The sequence below is a fragment of the Epinephelus fuscoguttatus genome, linkage group LG8 (assembly GCF_011397635.1).
Source record: "Epinephelus fuscoguttatus linkage group LG8, E.fuscoguttatus.final_Chr_v1".
Lineage (NCBI taxonomy): Eukaryota > Metazoa > Chordata > Actinopteri > Perciformes > Serranidae > Epinephelus > Epinephelus fuscoguttatus.
The window spans coordinates 3150695-3171044 of NC_064759.1; the positions used below are offsets into that span (position 1 = coordinate 3150695).

Sequence of the window (20350 nt, forward strand, 5' to 3'; positions counted from 1 at the left end):
GTGCAGAATAGTCGCTCTGGGTGTCATCGCACTGCTGGTGTTCATAGCACAGTGTAACTACATGGCGCTATGCCTTGGTTGGCACACAGCCCTACAAGGCAGAGTGCACTCAGTACACTGTGGTTGATTTACTTGATCTAGAAATATCTTGCAGATTTTTTTTCCACGTCGTCAACCAGTCCATTGGTTGAACAGCAGGTATAATTTCAGTCGATCAAGATGTTCTTTGGTAGGTTTCAGCCCCAGTAGAGGCTGCAGTGTTCATTAACGACCACATTAAGAAAGTGTTGGACAGAACAAACATCGTCCTGATGATTTATGTATTCTTAGTCTGAAAGGAATCCTGTCATTAATAGATTAGTTTGATTTAATGTGACCACAACAGATTCAAATCCATGCAATAAGAAATGGCACTTAATAAAGATGGGAGCTGAAATGATAAATCTGTTCATGATTCATTTCCAACAATTTCTCAAAGTCTGTTTGAACATATAACATATCACTCAAACCCAGTCTGCATTAACGTAATTATCTCCTGTAGTCTGTGTAAATCACCTTTAAAATCCCAGAGTGTATGTGTCTGAATGAGCAGGTCACAACTGCCTCTGTGTTCCAGATGTTTCTCTGTAAGTCGGCAGAGTAAATTAGTGCCGTCTGCAGCCAAACCATGTGAAAGACAAAAAGCCTCGAGGAAACTCCCCCCTCTAATCTCCCACATTAATCACTCTCTCTCTTTACATTTCACCCAATAAACACAGTCCTCAGCTTCACTCTACACTGCAAAAAATGTTCATCTGAGGAGAGTGCTGAGCCCTGGTATTTTATTTATGTGTTAGAACATTATATTAGGGTTATTTTTTTTTACATTTGTACAGATGTCAGTCCATTAAGGAGTAGAGTGAAGTTATAAATGTGAAGACATCTTGACTCTGTTTTAATTGGAAACGAATGACTCAGTCTCAGTGTGATTATTTTCTCTCTTCATCATGAGACAGAAAACAAAAACATGTCCATTACAGTCCTCAAAACCAGAGCTTCATTCCAGATAATCCTTTTTTGCGGTATAACTAGAACCAGTCGAGGAAATCTCAACATCTGTCGAGCACGTGGTGGCGTCTTTAACATTTAACCAAACATTTATAGACTTGTTGGTTAATTGTGGCATGAGAAACGTCTAACATCCTGTTTTTATGTACCTGCTGTGTGTTTTTTTGTTTCCTGCAGCGAGGAAGCACACAAAGCAGGACTCCACAATGAACGAGGAGTGGAAGAGCATGTTTGGATCTCAGGAACCGCCCTCCGCCCAGCCCGCCACGGTAACACCATCCCTGTGTGGTTGAGATTTATTAATGTTTACAGTGTTCAGGTTTGTCTGGGAATGGTGCTGCACAGCCAGAGGCACATTCACACCTACACTGGTTATAAAACCTAAATGTGTTGAAAGGTCTTTTATGGTCAAAGCCATTTTGGTTAGGGCTGTCTCACTAACGAGAGTTTCTGATCTCATAGAGAGAAATATGTAATGTATAAAGGGTAAAAAAATTTAAGAAGGTGCAGTGTGCCTATTCTCAGTAGCTATCCAACTCACATATACACACAAAATCAGAAAAAAAAGAAATGTAATCTGATTTAAATGAAACCATTTTATCTGTTGAATGTCAGAAAATAGAAAACTACCCATTATGACTTCTTCAGATGTCTTAAAAATGTTTTATCTCACCAACAATCCAGACAGAAAAGATATTCCATTTGTACTTATATAAAACTAAAGGTGTTTTCACACTTGGTCCTTTTCAGCCCTCTAAACAGACTCAGAGCAGTGACTCAGCATTTTATGCGCATATGTGAACTCAGGCCGCTCTGAAGTGAAGCGAACTCAGACCATCCTGGGAGGTGGCGTTACAGGCAAATGTGGTTTCATCTGTTTTTTCAAGTGTCCCACTGCAACAGCATGTGATCTAGAGTGGTTAGGGTTAGAGAGCAAAGCGAACCTGTAACGCTTTGTGTTCACAATTCACAGGTTAAGCGAACCGAACACAGACTGCCTCTGGAGGTGGTCTGAGTACGGTTCACTTCAGAGGGGTCTGAGTTGTCTTGGAGTGTTCGCATGTACTCCAAATGATTAAATGATCATCAGAATAGTTGCAGGTTAATCTTCTGTTAATCCAACTTAATACCTTTTTGGCTCAAGGGACTTATTAAAGAAAAAAAATATTGCTGGAAAAGGTTTCCATAAAACTAGGCTGATTTTGCAGCAAAAAAAGCAAAATATGGTGCCTATAACTACCCAGGGCTGCTCCTTGAAAGTCGGAGATCTGAATCATCAGTCAGAAATGCCTCGATTGACCGAGATTGCTTCAAATGGAACAGTTTTTTTTAAACTTGTTTTTTGTCCACATTCCTTGAGGGTACACATTAGTCAAAATGGCATTTAATTGTGTTTTCATTAGGCAGTGCGGTAATTATTCCCATATTACACGTTTCTCTAAAGCAGGGTTCTCAATCTTTTGTACTTTAAGGTCATCTTCTGATTGTTGAAACAGTTAGGACCACTTTCCCAAATAACTTTAAAAAAAACCAAACACAACATGAAAAAGAAAAAAATAGAAAAAATAAATTGCGCTGTGAAGAAGTGTTTTGCCACGGTGAGCTGTGTTGACCAAAATAAACACTTCCTGTCATTATGAGTCCAGATTAAACGTATTTAGCCGTAGTTCATCACCACATGTTTCGGGGGTTTAACTGGCAGGTTTTCTGCATTGCATTTTCATTGCATCCGAGCCAACGTTTGCGAGCCAATGATGTCAAAACACGTTTGCCTCTACCTGATGTTGTGTGATGATTGGTGAAGTGACATTCACACATAACCGGTCATTGAAATCATGCATTTTAATTTGACATTTTTTAATGTATGTGAATTATTGAGCACATGCTTAAATAAATAAATAAAAAAAGTAGCTTTGGAAATTGCAGGAAAAAAATTGAATGTAACCATTTGGCAGAAGCTTTAGAATAGCTAAAGTTCCAACTTAAAGAGCTGCAGACTCCACTTCCTTCTTTCCTTTAATTTCATCTATCTTTACATATTTGGAGGATACTTTTTATTTTAAATGATAAATGCTGTGTAAAACACTCATTCATTCCTCTCTCTCAGTCAGACTCATTAATGCACAAATAGAGGACAGACAGAAACATAGGAGACATTTAATATGTCCTATTTGATATTTAATGTCATTACTGTGTTGTTTCTATTTAATGTTTTTGTATTGTAGTGCCTGGTTTGACGCAGCAGTCATCAAAGACACATTTCTTCCAAAGGAGGCAAATAAATTAACCTTGACCCCATCAGGATTATTGAACACAGATTGAACTCAAAAATATGTAAACGTGTCACAAAAACACACGTGAGGATTGAATTTAGAAGAAGTAACAGAAAGTAATTAGATCAGACCCTCGTCTCTGATTGGCTCATTCCTCTCTGATCATATATACGATCAATAATGTGATCAGTCTTCACTTTAAGTCTCAGTCCTGGTTTCAGAGGTGATTTGAGGTAAATGACTGCACATCAGTCACGTACTGTACTCCCTCTCATTCCTGACATCAGTGAGAAGTTTGGCTCCGTGTCCGCAGCTCCTCGTCTCCTCATTATTAAACAAGCTGTTGGTGAATGTTTGACTCACGTTTGTTTGCTGACAGATGATACATGTGTTTCTTATTTACTGCGGCACTGAGCGTCTTCATCTCACCTTCAGCCACGTCAAACACTGAACTGTAGTCTGACTCTCAGCCCAGTTTCCACTCCGAGGCTTCGAATGTGTCAAGATCTGTGTTTTATATGAGATGAAGTGTCGTTACTATTGTTCACTTTGTTTGTATGTATTTGGCTGCCTTCTTAATTATACTTACTGATGAGCTTTTGTTCCCAGCATACGTGTTAGATATTAAAGAGATTAAGTTCAGCTATTGTTTGAGGTACTGCTGTCGTGTTTTGACAACATGTAAATACAAAAATATTTTAGGGTTTTGTTTCTAAACTAAACTTGTAGATTGATCTTTTTTAGTATGAAAGTCTGTTTTGATTTAACAGATGAATAGTCAATAACGGGACATTATTTAAACATATAAACTAGAAAAGCACTCGGAGAGCGCAGACCTCCGCCAAACAGCTTGGATTTCCCGCCATTTTATGATTTTATCCACTTCGCTTCAACCGATCACCACCAAAATTTTATCATCTGTTCCTTGTCCCATTATCAACCTTTCTTGAAAATTTCATCAAAATCCGTTCATAACTTTTTGAGTTATTTTGTAGACAAACAAACAGACAAACGCCGGTGAAAGCATAACCTCCTTGGTGGAGGTAATAAGAAACTCGCTTTTCCTATTTTTTTATTTTTGACGTGTTATTGTTGAGATGGTTTTCAGATTGATGATGACGATGATGATACTTTACTGTCAGATCAAGTCTGATGAGGTTGCAAATGGAGCTGCCGTGATGGCAGAAAATTTTCAAAGACCAAAATTTAAGACAAGGAGCAAGGATAGAACATTTAAAGGGGAACATCACCTAAATCAGGGCGTAAAATTAACATTTTACCTCATCTGCCATTGGCTAGTGACCTCCAAAAATTTTCCGGCCAAACATATTTTTCACCAGCCAAATAAAAAAAATTGTGCCTTATTTGATGAAAAATAATTACCTTACGTTTTTAGTATGAAAATCCAACTTTAGGAAAATCCAGCCCTGTCCTCTGTGTTTCTTTGGCGTGCTTGTGGCAAAGGCTGCAGTAGTAGTATCATGATACCACGGCAAAAATGAGGCAGATGTGCCTTTTGTCATTTATAAAAAGATAAATCACTTTTCTATAATACATCACTGATATTTCAATGGAATAAATTACTTATTGACTTATTCATACTTCAAAAACAGCATCAGTAAGTGATTAACATAGGGGGGATCAAGATAAAATAAAAATCAACCAGCCTCCCTCCTCCCCTGACAAATAAAGAACAGTCCCTAAAGTGCGGTGAGGTTTGTGGACCGTTACCTGCCACAAAGAGAGAAATGCGAACGGCTCGTTTCTCCTCTGACATGCCACATACCTGTGTGCCACCACGGCTCGGTTGTCCAGGTACTACTGGGCAGTCATGACACCAACGAAAGAGGAAATTATGCTACTTGACCTGGAGTCGGACTTTTTTTTTTTTGGAGGGCTCTCATGCGCCCTCACATAGATTGCGCCCTGGGCAGTCGCCCACATTGCCCATAGCAAAAACCGTCCCTGGACACAGCTGGCAAAAATGGTTGAAGCACATAAAAAACCCACATGCAACTCAAAATTCACTTTTTGTTTTACACGCCAAACTCATTTTTTACCCGCCATTGGCGCTTGCCAGGTGTTAATTTTACGCGCTGACCTAAGTTAAAAATTCCAGTATTTTATTTCCACGGCTGAGGAAAGTTCAATTAGTATGTTTGTTTTCTTTTTTAAACCCAAATGATTTTTATTCTTTAATGTTCTCAGTTCTTAAACAGAAAATGTCTCCATATACTCAGAACATTCCTCTGGGTGCTCTCAGCGTTATCTAGAACATCTGTCACCATTTATTGTCTGTGGAGCAGCTCCATCTTTATACCCTGTGACATCACAGATTTGAGTTTTAGCACTTTAGTGTTTGGATTTGTTGCTCATGTTTACTGATATTTCTGGACTGTCTCCACAGGAATAAGGTGTGAATTTTGACAGTGGGCGACGTTCCCCTTTAACATGACATCACAGTTACAGTAGACAATATGTCCAAGATCCTTCAACATCATTCGATCTGGGATTAGGCTCCATATTTAATTTCAGGATTGGCTGGTGCACAAAACAGTGCATCAGTCACACCTTATTAAATTATGGTCTCTTAATTTGACTGCAACAATTAATACTTACTGCTCAGGACATGAGTTTCTCCAGCGTTTGATCCACAAAGATTTTCATTTGGTGGAGCAGATTTGACTTTAAAATGGTGGACAAACACTTGCATTATGTAACATGATAATACTGTAGAACAGGCATGTCCAGAGTTCGGCCCCGGGGCCAATCGTGGCCCACTGACCAATGTTAAATGACACGTGACTTGTTCAAAATATACGTGGCTCACTGCACAGTACTGCATTTTTTTCCATTCACCTCACACTGGCAGGACTGTCACACAGTTTGTAGACACGCACCAAGTTGGAACTACGCTGGCAGAACTAATGTGTTCTCATAAACAGACGTTACACAAGCAAACACACGGTCACGTAGCAGCAGACATTTCCTGCTAGATAGCAGACAGGGCCACGGTACAGAAGCATAAAGTCAGAAGTGAGGGCCGCCACGCTCTGAAACAGCCGCCCCCACTGTAGGACACTCATAATCACAGGAGTTAAAAAGAAAGGAAATTGGCTACTCGCCCTCCAAGATGTAAGGTGGCGATAAAATAAATGATTTGTTTTAATCTTATGCAGACAGAGTCAAAGTGGTCTTTCCAGGACAGCAAGACCAGCTGGGAGAACTGGGAAGCTTTGAGTTGAATTTTAAGATGTTTCAAAGTAAAACCTAAAACTAAACTCTGAACTCTGACAGAATCACTGATCTCTGAGGAAATAATCAGACTCGTGCTGATGATGTAAAAACATGACTGAGCTGTCAGTAAAACGACGACCTGATGTGTGTGTGCAGGTCACTGATGGGCCGGCCACTCAGATAAGGAAGAGCACGGCGGCCCCGGCGGTGCCCGTGCTGCAGTCGGTGGCGAGCGGCCCCGCTTACCAACGTCGCATCAACACCTGCAAGGCGGAGCTGCAGCAGCTGGTCCAGCAGAAGAGGGAGCAGTGCAGCGCCGAGCGCATGGCCAAACAGATGATGGAGAGTGCCGAGTGGGAGAGTCGACCTCCTCCACCTGGTAACAAACTCACACTGATATGTGCCACACACACACACACACACACACACACACACACACACACAGTCACAGGTACACAGTTGGTTTTATCTGATTTTGTCCAGATCCAGTTTTTTAGTTTTAACCAACTTGCAGGTTGAATTATTTACTTTACGCATCTGAATCCCTTCAAAAAATCTAATCAGGTTCAACATTTTCAAGTGTGACTGTGTCTGTGACTTGGCGATCACCTTCCCTGCAGTGTTGACAATCTTAGAGAGCTTGTTTTTGCTCTTTGCGCCCAGGTTGCTGTCACGTATCATGCTGTAATGTTAAATGATAAAATGCTTTCAACCAGGCCTCTGTCTGCTGTTTCAAGTTTTCAGCTCACTGATTAAAACCAGGTGCTGATTGGCTCTCTTAAAATGCTTGCTGAGTTTTCATTAAAAGTTAGGATGTTATCAATAGTGGTACCTAAGTTCCTAAATTGTTTAAGTTTCTCTGCAGGCTGGTTATTGAGTTTAACAGCGAGATATGACTGGTCCATTTGGTTTTGTTTGTAAAATCCAAAACACAAACTATCCAGCTGTCAAAACTGTACCAGTTTGATTTTTTGGCATTTGTTGCTGTTCAGTATTTACCTCTCACATATCACATGACATACCTGACACTGTCATTTCATGATGACAGGATACTGACAGATCTGCTGTTCAGAGACGTTAGAATCAGCCATTAGATTCTGTATAGAAATAATTTAACAAATACAAACTGAATACGGCACCACTTCTTTCTCTGTGTTGTCTCCAGTGTCCAACCCAAACCCTCAGACCAAATATTGTTTAAACAAACCCTGAAAACCTGCGAGGACTGATTCATTTTAACAGACAAGAAATTTGGAAATCAGAGTTTTTTTTCCCAAACACGTTTCACAGTTTTAATTTACAGCGTTTGAAGCAGTTTTCACACAGGAAGTGTTCAAAGTAACCAGTTTTGTCTCATTAAGACTCACAGAGCTGTGAATGTGTGTATGTGTCAGGGTGGCATCCTAAAGGGCTGCTGGTCGCTCATCTTCATGAACACAAAGCAGCTGTGAACCGCATCAGAGTCTCAGACGAGCATTCCATTTTCGCCACGGCGTCCAACGACGGCACCGTCAAAGTCTGGGACAGTCAGAAGATGGAGGGGAAAACCACGACCACCAGGTGAGACTTTAAAACCACTGACAGGGGACAGAGACCACGTCACTGAAACACTGACGACAAGTCACAAGTCACACCTGAGTACTGACAGTGATTTAATGCAACGTTTCACACAAACACCGTCATCACATATTTGAGTTGACAGAAGGGTTGTGCTAATAATTTAACACCTGCTTACTCTTCCTGCTTTTATTTGCAATAATTTATTATTATTTATTTGGTTTATTATTGTATCAGAAATCCTTCCAGGTCTGTTGCTGATCTACTGGTAACTGATGTGTGTCTTACATTTAGATATAGAATATAATATAACATAACATCCTAGAACATGATATGATTTAAAACTGCCTGATCTCAACTCTGACTGCTCACTTCTCCAGAAGACAGCAGCAGATATTTCTTGATTCAGGTGCAGCCAACAAATAATAGAACGGATAACAAGAATCCGAATCAGAAATACTTTATCGATCCCCGGGGTAAAATGTGATGTCTGGACTTCCTTTTCAGTGCACTGTTCATTGTTTACAGTCCAATTAGCAACTTCAGATGCCAGAATGGAGTCTGAGTTGAGAGACAGTTGTTCCCTATATAAACAGTTATCTGCACGTTTTTTATTAATTTATCTGTTTAATGCGTTTAAGCCGATGCTTTCCCCTGTATTACTCAACCTGATGCAACCAAAGCTGCTCAGACGTGATTGGTCAAAACTGTTGGACTACAAACAGAAACCAAAGTCTTGCCACAGATGACGCATTCATATTCAGATATCTGTTTATAGAAATTAACTTCAGCCCCAGTTTGTTCCCCTAACAAAAGCTCAAACTCTTTAAAATATGAATCTGTAGATGAACCATCTCTGAGATGCAGCTGTATGTTTCAGATGAACCTCTTCGATCCAGATCTGTCTCAGCCCAGTGAGTTCACATAAGTGCAAGCCGCCGTCTCTGCAACTCAGAGCTACAACAGATTGATTTTCACGCGTGTGTGTCTGAGTTTATTCGTGTGTGTGTGTGTGTGTGTGTGTGTCTGAGTTTATTCGTGTGTGTGTGTGTGTGTGTGTGTGTGTATGAATTCAGAGTAATTAACTTGACATTTAGTCTCAAACGATCTCGTATTAGCGTTTCCTCCAGACTCAGACTGAAAGCTGTGAAAACATTTCAGTGTGTCACTTTCCTGGATGTTACCAGCACTGCTGTGTGCTCCTGCAGGTCTGTGTTGACGTATTCTCGTATCGGCGGCCACGTGAAGACGCTGACCTTCTGTCAGGGGTCACATTACTTGGCGGTGGCTTCAGACAACGGATCCATCCAGCTGTTGGCGGTCGAAGCAAACAAACCACCAAAATCCCCCAAAGTTCAGCCCTTCCAGACCAGGTATCACAAACACATCCACAGGTCACATCTGCACTGATGGAGGACGTGTCTCATCCGTCTCATGTGTCCTTTCTCTCAGGTCTCTGGACCTGCAGGAGGACGGCTGTGCAGTCGACATCCACCATTTTAACTCTGGCGCTCAGTCGGTGCTGGCATACGCAACTGTCAACGGCTCGCTGGTTGGCTGGGACCTTCGCTCCAACTCCAATGCCTGGACGCTCCGCCACGACCTCCGCCTCGGACTCATCACCTCCTTTACGGTCGACATGCACCAGTGCTGGCTCTGCCTAGGTGTGTGTCTCTATGTCTTATATTGCTACCTCTGTGTTTTAAACCATCGTAATGAGGACATTTTGGCTGTTTGTCACCACTTTAGAGGACTGTTTGAAGACTTGATGTTGAGCTCCAGGTTATAATCAGGTTTAGGTCAGGGTTAGTTACAGTCAAACCAGATCTCAAAGATCCAGGTGGTGGTGGTGCAAGGGCACAAGCAAAATTCAGTAAATAACACAAATCTGTTATAACACATTTAACAGATGCTGGTTAGGCCTCAGGGGTGGCATAGTACAAGTAGGGTCAGTCATCGAGTTATGATGGCTAAGCTGAAAACATACCTGTGCTGCTGTGACGCAGCACGTCATATGGTGCGTGTGAAGTGCCGCCCCTAGCACACACTGGACGCATCGTACTGCAGCTCGTCAACCGACGGCCACAGAAAGTTATTACTACTTTGCTGACAGATCTGAACTTCCTCCACCTCTGCATTAGCTTAAAATCATGTGTGGCCCCTGATTAAACTTGATCTCTCACCTGAAGAGCTGATCTCCAGAGCTGTGACTCACCAGGAAGTATCTTTTTGGCCATTGTCTTTGTAACGATGGGATTGTGGGTCGTTTAGCTAGAAATATTTCTCAACCTCAACAAGTCTCTCCTCATCCATTCATTGTCACACACAAGACAAAGCAACAGCTACAGAGTTCTCTTGACACATCCATGGTGAGGAGAGGAGTCGAGCTGCTACAGGAGCTGGTCTGTACAAGCAGAGAGCGAGTGGTGAAAATGCCTTTAATTCTGGGGTCAGCGCGGCCACCGACTCATTGCTCAGATAGCCTGGTAGCCCCACACCTGCTAATGTTTGCTCACCTTTATTCTCTGATAACTTAAAATCCAAACATTCAGGAGTTGTTAGTGGGAGCTGAACCATCAACAGACGTCTCGTCCTCTTCAAAACCAGCCGACCAGGTGATTTAAACCAGTAAAACAAACAAACGTATTTATCATATAATATTCGATTTCTGCAGATATGTTCCCCTAAACCCTCCACACTGCACCTGTTAATGTGGTCGCAGCAGAGAAAAGGACAGGAAATTAAAACATGGGCAGTTTTATTTGACAAATTAAAATATCTGGGATTTTGTTTTTATTTTTCTTAGTAAAAAGCTGGTTATTTTCAGAAGAAACTTCTGGTAAGCTGAAGGAAAAATGATCCTCTTGGTCACTGAACATCACGAAACACCTGGAAAATCACAGAATTCTGAGACCTGCATCTCAAATGTTCAACGTTTTGTCCATTTCAGCTCCTGAACCTCCAAACTTTGTGTTTCCTCCGCAGGCACGAGCAGCGGCACCATGGCCTGTTGGGATATGCGGTTCCAGCTCCCCATCTCAAACCACTCCCATCCTGCCCGGGCACGAATCAGACGCCTGCTGATGCATCCGCTCTACCAATCATCTGTCATCGCTGGTGAGGGGACGAAGAATGAAACTTCTTTCTGTCTGTGAATGTAATATGTTAAATGTCAAACAGTTGAGACTGAGCGACCTTCAGCACAGTGAACATGTAGAGAAAGATTCATTTAACCTCACTGAGCGATTCGATGTCCAGCTGATGATGAGGAGTGAGGAAGACCATTTGTGTTTGATTGTTCAGGTGTGAAAATAACAGACAGTCCAGATCAAAGTGATGTCTCTTCATCTGATTTATAGGTCTGTCTCTCTCTGTCTGTCTGTCTGCAGCTGTCCAGGGGAATAATGAAGTGTCTATGTGGGACATGGAGACCGGAGATCGTAAATTCACCTTGTGGGCGAGCTCCGCACCTCCACTCTCTGAGATGCAGGTGTGTGTGTGTGTGTGTGTGTGTGTGTGTGTGTGTGTGTGTGTCTTCCTTGTCAAAACCTAGCACCTACATTACCCACAATGCACCTCTCCCTCTGACAGTTGTGGGTTGCAGAGTAGCAACACTGTACAAATGCTTTAGAATCACTGTTTATTTATTTATTTATTTATTGTTTTAGTGATTATTGGAGCCTCGAGTACTTTGATCATGTCCGTCTGTGTAAAGATGGACGCCTGGTCTGCTGCGGATCAGATCTACCTACGGCTACAAATCACCTGAACTTTAACTCCTGAACAGAGGGCTTTCATGTTTATAATTGCATGAACATAAATTTAAGTGTTTTACGAAGACGTTTGTTCCCCGTCAGTGTGAACACGTCCAACATGTCAGCAGTTAAAGAGATGGATGTGTTTCAGAGGGAGTTGGTTACAAAGGTTTGTTCTCTCTCTTCTGTTTGAAGGTCGACAGTTCACATTATTTGGTTCAGACGTAAGCCTTTGATCAGATCACATTTCACTGATCGATTATAGTTTAGCACAAAGCTGCTACAATCGATATTTTTTATAATAATGTATAAATGATGTTATGTTGTGTGTCTCTGGTGGAGAATAATTAGCTGAATCTCTGCAGAGCTTTATACTGAGTTTCAGCTCATCTTTATCATTCTGATTCATTCATGACTCTTGTCGTGTCGCCATCAGAATAAAGCTCCAGTAACACCTTCGCCTGGCTCCATTCGTGGACTATAGGAAGTAGTAGAAGCAGGCAAAAAACAGCAGAAGTAGAAGCAAGTGGAAAACAATGTAAACAGTTATGATGGCGGATTGCAGAGGAGGAGGAATTGTTATGTTTATGGGTTTTGACCAGACAAAAGCGTTGCAACAGAAGATGGTCTGTCCACACGTTACATGTAGTGAGATATCTGACTGGGGAACACAGCCAGCTTGTGAAGCCAATGTGGGCTGTAGATGAAGAGATGCACTTCAGCTAGTCTTCCCTCAAATTCATCCATTTTGAACAGAGCAACACTAGCGCAGCTTGCGAAAAGTTTCAAAATCCTGGAGGTGTGCGACCTCGTGATGTGCCAGTGCGCAGCTGTCGCAAGGTGCATGATTATGGCATTTGTGGCGCGCAAACATCGCACAGTCGCAACTGCGTCGAGCATAAACTAGGCTTTAGAGCCGTAAAAACCATCTAACAGTACAAGTGACAATAAATGGTCTAAACAGACCTTTTTTCAAAGAAAAACATGAGATTATTTATTTTATATGAATGGTTAACTCATATTAATAAATAAAGTGCTGCTTTAACACGTGTATATCGTCTGTATTGTATCACGCCTCAGAATGTCCTTAATTTCTGAAGTATCTCCAGAAAGCAGTATGTTGAAAACCTCCTGAGATTCTGTGGACATAATCAATACAATGCATTATAAGCTGATTGTTTAATTAGAAAATATAATCAGAACAGTGGTTCACTATTTAAACAGGATTTACTGATTCATTTTCAACAGATATTTTTGAAAACAATCCTGAGTAAATGCTTGAAATCTTTCACATAATATTTTGACATGTATAAGTAATTTAGTTTAAACAGTTTAAACACAAATTATGAACTTTAGCAATATAATAAACTGACTAAAATGTGCCTTGCGCTTCCTCTTTGCCTCATGCTCATCCATGCTTGTTAAAAAGGGGGCGTGGCTCTACTGCAGTCCACTTTAGATGATGTCGAACACTGTGATTGGTTTATGGACATCCCAACAAATAAGTCTGTGCATTTGGGTGAAAAATCATGTCCATTTAGCACCGTCCCCACTGTACAACTGTGAGTAGCTCCTTCATTTAATGTCTGTCGGCAGTGTGTTCAAAAAATGACCATTGTTTAGATTTCATTGCTGCCTACGTCACCTCCAGTGGAAGCTGAACGGGCCCTGTGCACAGTTGTTACGTCCACAGTCTCACTAGCTGCCTGTTAGCATGTTTGCTAGTCACGTTAGCAGAATTCAACACGTCTCCTTGTTTCTTGCTCCTTGCATTAGGACACAATAGTGTTTACACTATAAAAGATATGTGGTCAAACGTCCCAGGCTGCTCAGCAAGTGGTTTGAGTGATGGGGTCATGATGTGTCTTGGTGGTCGTCTACACTTGTATTCAGTGCTGTCCAGTTTTCATTGCATCAGCCAAGACACACGTTGATATTGAGTGTAAACAGGGTCATAGCTGAGCATTGAGCAGCTGAAGAGACAGATGTTTCCCTGAGCAGCTGGTGGAGAACAAAAACAGAGATAAAAGAGAGGATGACATTCATCAGGTGGCTCAGACACAACTCTGCTGAGTGAGTGTTGTGTTCACACTAATGTTTGTGTGTGTGTGTGTGTGTGTGTGTGTGTGTGTGTGGTGTGTTGCAGCCATCTCCTCACAGTGTTCACGGGATCTACTGCAGTCCTGCTGATGGGAACCCGCTGCTGCTGACGGCTGGATCTGACATGAGGATCAGGTCTGAACCACAACAACACAAACCCTCCACACAACCTCCGTCTAACACACAACCACAGTTCACACTGTATAAAGTCTAAAAGGACTAAATTATCAATGAAATATAAAAACTTTAACACAAATATCAGTAAAACTTTTCTCAACTGGAAAAATTTAACAGTCAGAAAAATCTCCTTTAGATTTGTAGTTTTTCCGTACATCAGACGGCTTTATTTTTTACAGTGTGATACAATGGATCCTGCTCCCTGCAGCCACCTGCTTATGTACGTTTTCATTTAAACACCTGAGTGCAAACCCAGGAAATTCAAAAGTCACAATATATATTTGATGTCAAACAGCTTCCTGTGTGAGGTGTGGAGGAGCTTTGTGGATAAAAGCAGAAACCGGAGTGAATAAATGACGATGAAGTATGAAGAGCTGAAAACATCAGATGTGTGCAGAGCGATGAGGTCACGTTAATACATCACACTAAACATGAACCAGAAAGGTCATTTCCCATCATGTTTATCACATTTTCTTTTGTCAATTTTCTGGAAATTAATTCAAAACTTTGTGCTACGTTTGCATGGAAACTTGTCTGGAAACTGTTTTTTAGTGATTTTTGGTTTTATTTTTTTCCAGACAACTGACGGTGATTAAACCTGCTAAATGTTTCAGTCTTTTAGAATTTAAGAGATGCTCTTCGGTCCAGTAGGAGCATGTCAAACAGGAACCAGCGCCACAGTCCTCCTGGTTCATGAACCTGAGTGTTGCACACGATGTAGAAACAAGTAAACAGACGCGAAATTAGTTTGAAATGGTGTGAAGAGATTCTTTGAGGTTCAGCAGCATCTGTGATCTGCGTGTGACAGACGACACAAACACACAGCTGCTCCCGAAAACAGCTGCTGTGATTTAAATCGTCTAAAACAACAACAACAAAGAGACGCAGAGAGTTCAGCACCCTGACGCTCACCGACACACAGACTGACTTCCCCCCACGCATCAGTCAGAGAGGACAGACTTCCTGCAGCAGCTCAACATCTGCTGCTCAGAGAAATTCAGAGGAATTCTCCTTCAGACGGGAGAATGAATCCAGATGAGAGTGAATCAGAAGGCTGGAGGCTGAAACATGAATTATTACAAAACATCTGACTGTGATCAGCTGACTGAGTTTATTATGACTCTCAGTGAACACTAGAACTTCAATCAATCAATCAATATCACAAATCACAATTTGCCTCACAGGGCTTTACAGCACACAACATCCCTCTGTCCTTATGACCCTCACAGCTGATCAGGAAAAACTCCCCAAAAAACCCTTTAACGGGGAAAAAACGGTAGAAACCTCAGGAAGAGCAACTGAGGAGGGATCCCTCTTCCAGGATGGACAGACGTGCAATAGATGTCGTACAGAACAGATCAACATGATAAATTAACAGTAATCCACATGACACAATGAGACAGAGAGAGAGAGAGAGAGAGAGAGAGAGAGATATGATTAGTGTCACATAGAGAGCAGTCATGCTTCATGATAGCTCCTGAATCAACCAGTTGTTTTCTGTCGAAAAGTTGGATGAACACAGAAGATTTATGAGAAAATTGTAAAAGGAGTGATGAAAATCCATCAGAGGAGAGAAAGAGAGCAAAAGGAAGAGGAAGAAAGAGAGGAAATACAGTTGGAGGAAAACTTCAGAGAGAGAGAGAGAGAAAGAGAGACATCAAACAAAGGAAGAAAAAAGCAAAACAAACAAAGAAGGAAGAGGAAGGAGAGGACAAGGAAAGTGACAGCAATCAGCCAGCTACTGGACACTGAAATCAGTGAGTTTTGTCAATTATATCTATAAAACAAGCTCCAACTGAAATATTGAAGCTAACAGCTAACAAGCTAATCCTAGCTAAACAACAGTTGGCTGTGTGTGGTTGCCTAGCAACGCCATCAATAGCAGCAGCAGCAATAGAAGCCTCCTATTTCAAGGCAAAACATACAGATACTTGAATATCAACAACTGTGTCAAGATGTCTACCTGCTCTGAAACAATCGATTATCCTCCAGCTGTTAAGAGCAAAACAGCAAGGAACAAATATAAACAAAAACACTGAGACAGACCAGAAACCCTGTTCCTGGACCACTACAAAGATGGCAGGACCTGCAATCTAATCTTCTGGACTGATGAACCCTATGCCTGGCTGAATGTCATCAGCTCTTATTACTCAACAGTAAAGAGAGCAGGCATTTGTAATGGATGGAAAATCAGTATATTGGAAGACAATGATCCAGACTCAACCAGAACAACAATCAACCTGTTCAAAAATGGAACTGCCATGATACAAGGATACCTTGGACAGTTTGAGCACGATTTTGCTGCTATGAAACCAAGTGTTGAGAAGGAGAAAGAGAATCTCACAGGCACACCAACAACCCTGGGAGTCAAAGCGTCCTGTTCTCCTCCGGCTCCAGACAAACGGCCGACAGATGCCGACAGCGAGTTTCCTCTCCTAGAGCGCTCTGAGGACCTGGACTGCATGAGGGAACAGTTCTCCCAAATGGAGATCGAGTTAGTCCAGCTCAGGGAGCAGATGGACCAACAACAACCTAACTCTCATCCCAAAAATGACATCGTAACAACACTCAAGAGAGAACTGGACAATGTCAACTCACAACTGAGAGAGATTCAACAAGAAGCAGCTAATCAGAGGAACCAGCTGGATCATCTCAGGGAAGAGGTGAAGGAACTACAGAAAGACAGAGACGACTGTAGAGCTGAGCTGGCCACATTGAGAGAGGAACTGAAGGAGAGGGACAGAACATTGTCCAGTCAGCAAGTAAGACTGAACTCTATACAGTCCCTTATGTCCACAGACCCCCCTCAGATCCAGACCAGGTCCAGCCAAACTCAGACTACACCGGCTGAAGAACAACATAGTCCTCTCCTCGAGGGCTCACTCCCTCCAACGCAGCCGAATGTAGCCCCTACTCACCTTCCTCTCCCAACCAGCTCCCCACTATACATATACCAAGTTCAACCTCTAGTCACACCTCGGGCAAGTCCTTGACCCAACCACCAGCCAATCCCCCATGTCCACTGGAGACCCAACCTGCAGCTCTGGACCTGAAACTACCGCAGCAGCAGGAACAGCCCCACATCCAGACACAGCCCAGAGTCAACAAACACTCCCAGGCAGAAGGGCTGACATCCTCCTCCTCATGGACTCTAATGGAAAGTTCCTGGATGAAAACCCTGTTCCCAAGGCACAGAGCAGAAAAGATCTGGTGCCCCAACACGAAGAAAGCTCTGGAGCTGCTGAGTGCGTGAGCTTGGTGAGCCGAGCCACATCATCATCCATACAGGCACCAACGACTTAAGGCCCCAACAGGACAGAGTGGCAGACTCTCTGAAGAGAGTGATCGAGAAGGCCTCCACCACTTTCCCCAACAGCAAGATCGTCATCTCCACACTGCTGCAGAGGAGAGACTTCCACCCCTGCACCATAGACAGAGTGAACTTCAGCCTCTCCAGGACGCACTCAAAACCAACGTCTTCTTGGCTCAACATCCAACTCTAGACCTGGACTGCCTTTATGACAACGTCCATTTGCACAAAGAAGCAGTCCCCATCTTTGCCAAGACCCTGAAAGACGTTGCCCTCAGCAGGAACCCTACAGATACCCCAAGGAACAACCGCACAGCGCAGATCCCACGCAGACCATCAAGATCTCTTCAACCCTCCAGACCACCCAGACCCCCACGATACACTCACCCCAGAGCATCAGAGAGAATGGCCGGCCCACGACACCCGCCGCATCACCACCATCACAACGAGCAGCCTACACCACAGCTGATCCAACACAGACCTCCAATACCCAGCCGAGGAGAACCACCCTGCCTGGAGGTCCTGCACCCTCCTCCCAACAGCAGAGACGAGACTACAAGAGCAGCAGAACATCGGACGGAGCTACGCTGCAGCTGTGAGAGGAGCATCGGCCTCCTCCTCTGGTGACATCAGGGACATACAACACATGTTAAACTTGCTATGCTCTCGCCTCATAGGGACGTGGTAGAAGAGCCCAGAGCTTAATGAGCAAATAATAGTTAAACATGATGTTTAGATTTTTAAATTGATTGTTAGAAGAGCAGAGAGCTTAATGATCAAATGATAGTTAACTGTTAAACATGATGTTTAGATTTTTTTTTTTTTTTTTTTAAGTGGTTTGTTAGAAAACAACAATTCCTAACAATATTTCAAACCACATATTATCAGTTCACTTATCATATATTATTTCACTCCTTTTATTTATCTACACATGATTTTTCTTTTCTTTCAGTGTTCATCTTATGCTTTTTTTTTTAACAGATCACAATTACAGATGAAGTCACTCACAATAACATGTTGGAACATTCAAGGTCTCAGAACTTCTGCTTTTGGTCTAAAAAGCAGAAACTCTGACTTTATTAGAGAGTTAAAAGACTCTGACATCATTGTCTTACAGGAGACATGGTGCAGAGAAGACGTTTCCACTGGTCGTCCTCAAAAATACAATGAGATTATTATCCCATCAACAAAAATCCCACAATCACACAGGAAGAGACTCAGGAGGCATGATTATATGGTATAAATCAGAACTCATTCACTCATTAGAAATAATTAAAAAAGCAGAATCATATATTTGGCTGAAAATTAACAAAAAGATGCTTTGTGTTGAGCAACATGTCTACATGTGTGCAGTCTACATCCCACCATCAGAGTCCCCATACTATAACCCTGATGTTTTTTCTATCCTTGAGGAAGACATTAACCATTATAAAAGCATGGGAAATATTCTGATCTGTGGAGACTTGAATGCTCGAACAGGGAAAGAGCAGACACTCTGAACACCCAGGAGACAAACATTTACCTGGAGGGATATACTCCCCCCTCCCTGAATGCCCAACCAGAAAGAGCTTTGATAAAGTCACAAATACAAGTGGCATCCAGCTTCTGCAGCTCTGTCGTGCACTGGGTCTGTGCATAGTCAACGGCCGGCTGCGAGGACTCTCTGGGTCGCTACACTTATAGTTCAGCTCTGGGCAGTAGCACAGTAGACTACTTCATCACAGATCTACACCCAGTGTCTCTCAGAGCCTTCACAGTCAGCCCCTCACACCTCTCAGACCACAGCAAGATCACAATCTATCTGAAAAGGGCACCATCCAACAACACAGTCCCCGACCATGTCAGCTTTATAACTGCACACACTCATTCAGATGGAAACCAGACAGTGTAGGGAAGTACCAGGAGGCGCTGGAAAATCAGCAAATACAGAGTTTAATTCATTTATTTCTGTCTGAAATGTTTCCTCATAATAACATTGGTGTAAACTTTGCTGTGAACAAAATCAATTCAATTTTTCATCATTTGGCTTTATTATCTAATTTGAAAATCTCCTACAAAAACATAAACAAATAAACAACAACAAATGGTTTGACATCGAATGCAAAAACTTGAGAAAACTTTAAGAAGATTATCCAATCAAAAACACAGAGATCCAGATAACCAGAACATACGCCTTCAGTATGATGATGTTCTGAAACAATACAAATATACCCTAAAAACAAAGAAAGAACAGCACACCAAGAACCAGCTCTGTGAAATCGAGGAATCCTTAGAGTCCAACCGGTTCTGGGAGAAATGGAACACCATAAACAAAAACCAGAAAGATGAACTGGCACTTCAAGATGGCAATACCTGGACTAATCACTTCAGAGATCTGTATAGTAATATCACAAAAATAGTGATCAAAACAATATCTACAATAAATGGAAAACCCTGGAATCTGCTAAAGAAAACCAAAACCCCTCGATTACCCAATAACAGAACCAGAACGCACAGAAACCACCCAATCCGTCAAAACAAACAAGAGCTGTGGAGTCGATGGAATATTAAACGAAATGATCAAATACTCAAACAATAAAATTAAATCGATTCTCAAACTATTCAACATAATTATATCAGTTGGCACTTTTCCAGACATCTGGAACAAAGGTTTAATAACTCCAATTCATAAATCTGGGGATAAATATGACCCAAATAACTACTGGGATCTGTGTCACTAGTAACCTGGGAAAAATATTTTGTAACATCATTAATAAACGAATAGTAAATTTTCTTTCTGAACATAATGTTTTACATAAATGCCAAATTGGATTTTTGCCAAATTCCCGCACAACTGACCACATATTTACTCTCCACACCTTAATTGACCAAGAATTAAATGTAAAGAAAAGAAA

General features: G+C 41.9%; 1 protein-coding gene across 2 annotated transcripts in view; it reads left to right on the forward strand.

Annotated features, from left to right (window-relative positions):
- pik3r4 (phosphoinositide-3-kinase, regulatory subunit 4) overlaps nt 1-20350 on the forward strand; it is a 45760-nt gene that overhangs the window by 20164 nt on the left and 5246 nt on the right. For both annotated transcript variants that reach the window (XM_049584872.1, XM_049584873.1), the window contains 8 exons: nt 1225-1316; nt 6714-6936; nt 7952-8117; nt 9323-9487; nt 9567-9778; nt 11100-11231; nt 11504-11604; nt 14016-14104. In XM_049584872.1, the coding sequence (XP_049440829.1) occupies nt 1225-1316; nt 6714-6936; nt 7952-8117; nt 9323-9487; nt 9567-9778; nt 11100-11231; nt 11504-11604; nt 14016-14104 (1180 nt within the window). The remainder of the gene's footprint in view (nt 1-1224; nt 1317-6713; nt 6937-7951; nt 8118-9322; nt 9488-9566; nt 9779-11099; nt 11232-11503; nt 11605-14015; nt 14105-20350) is intronic.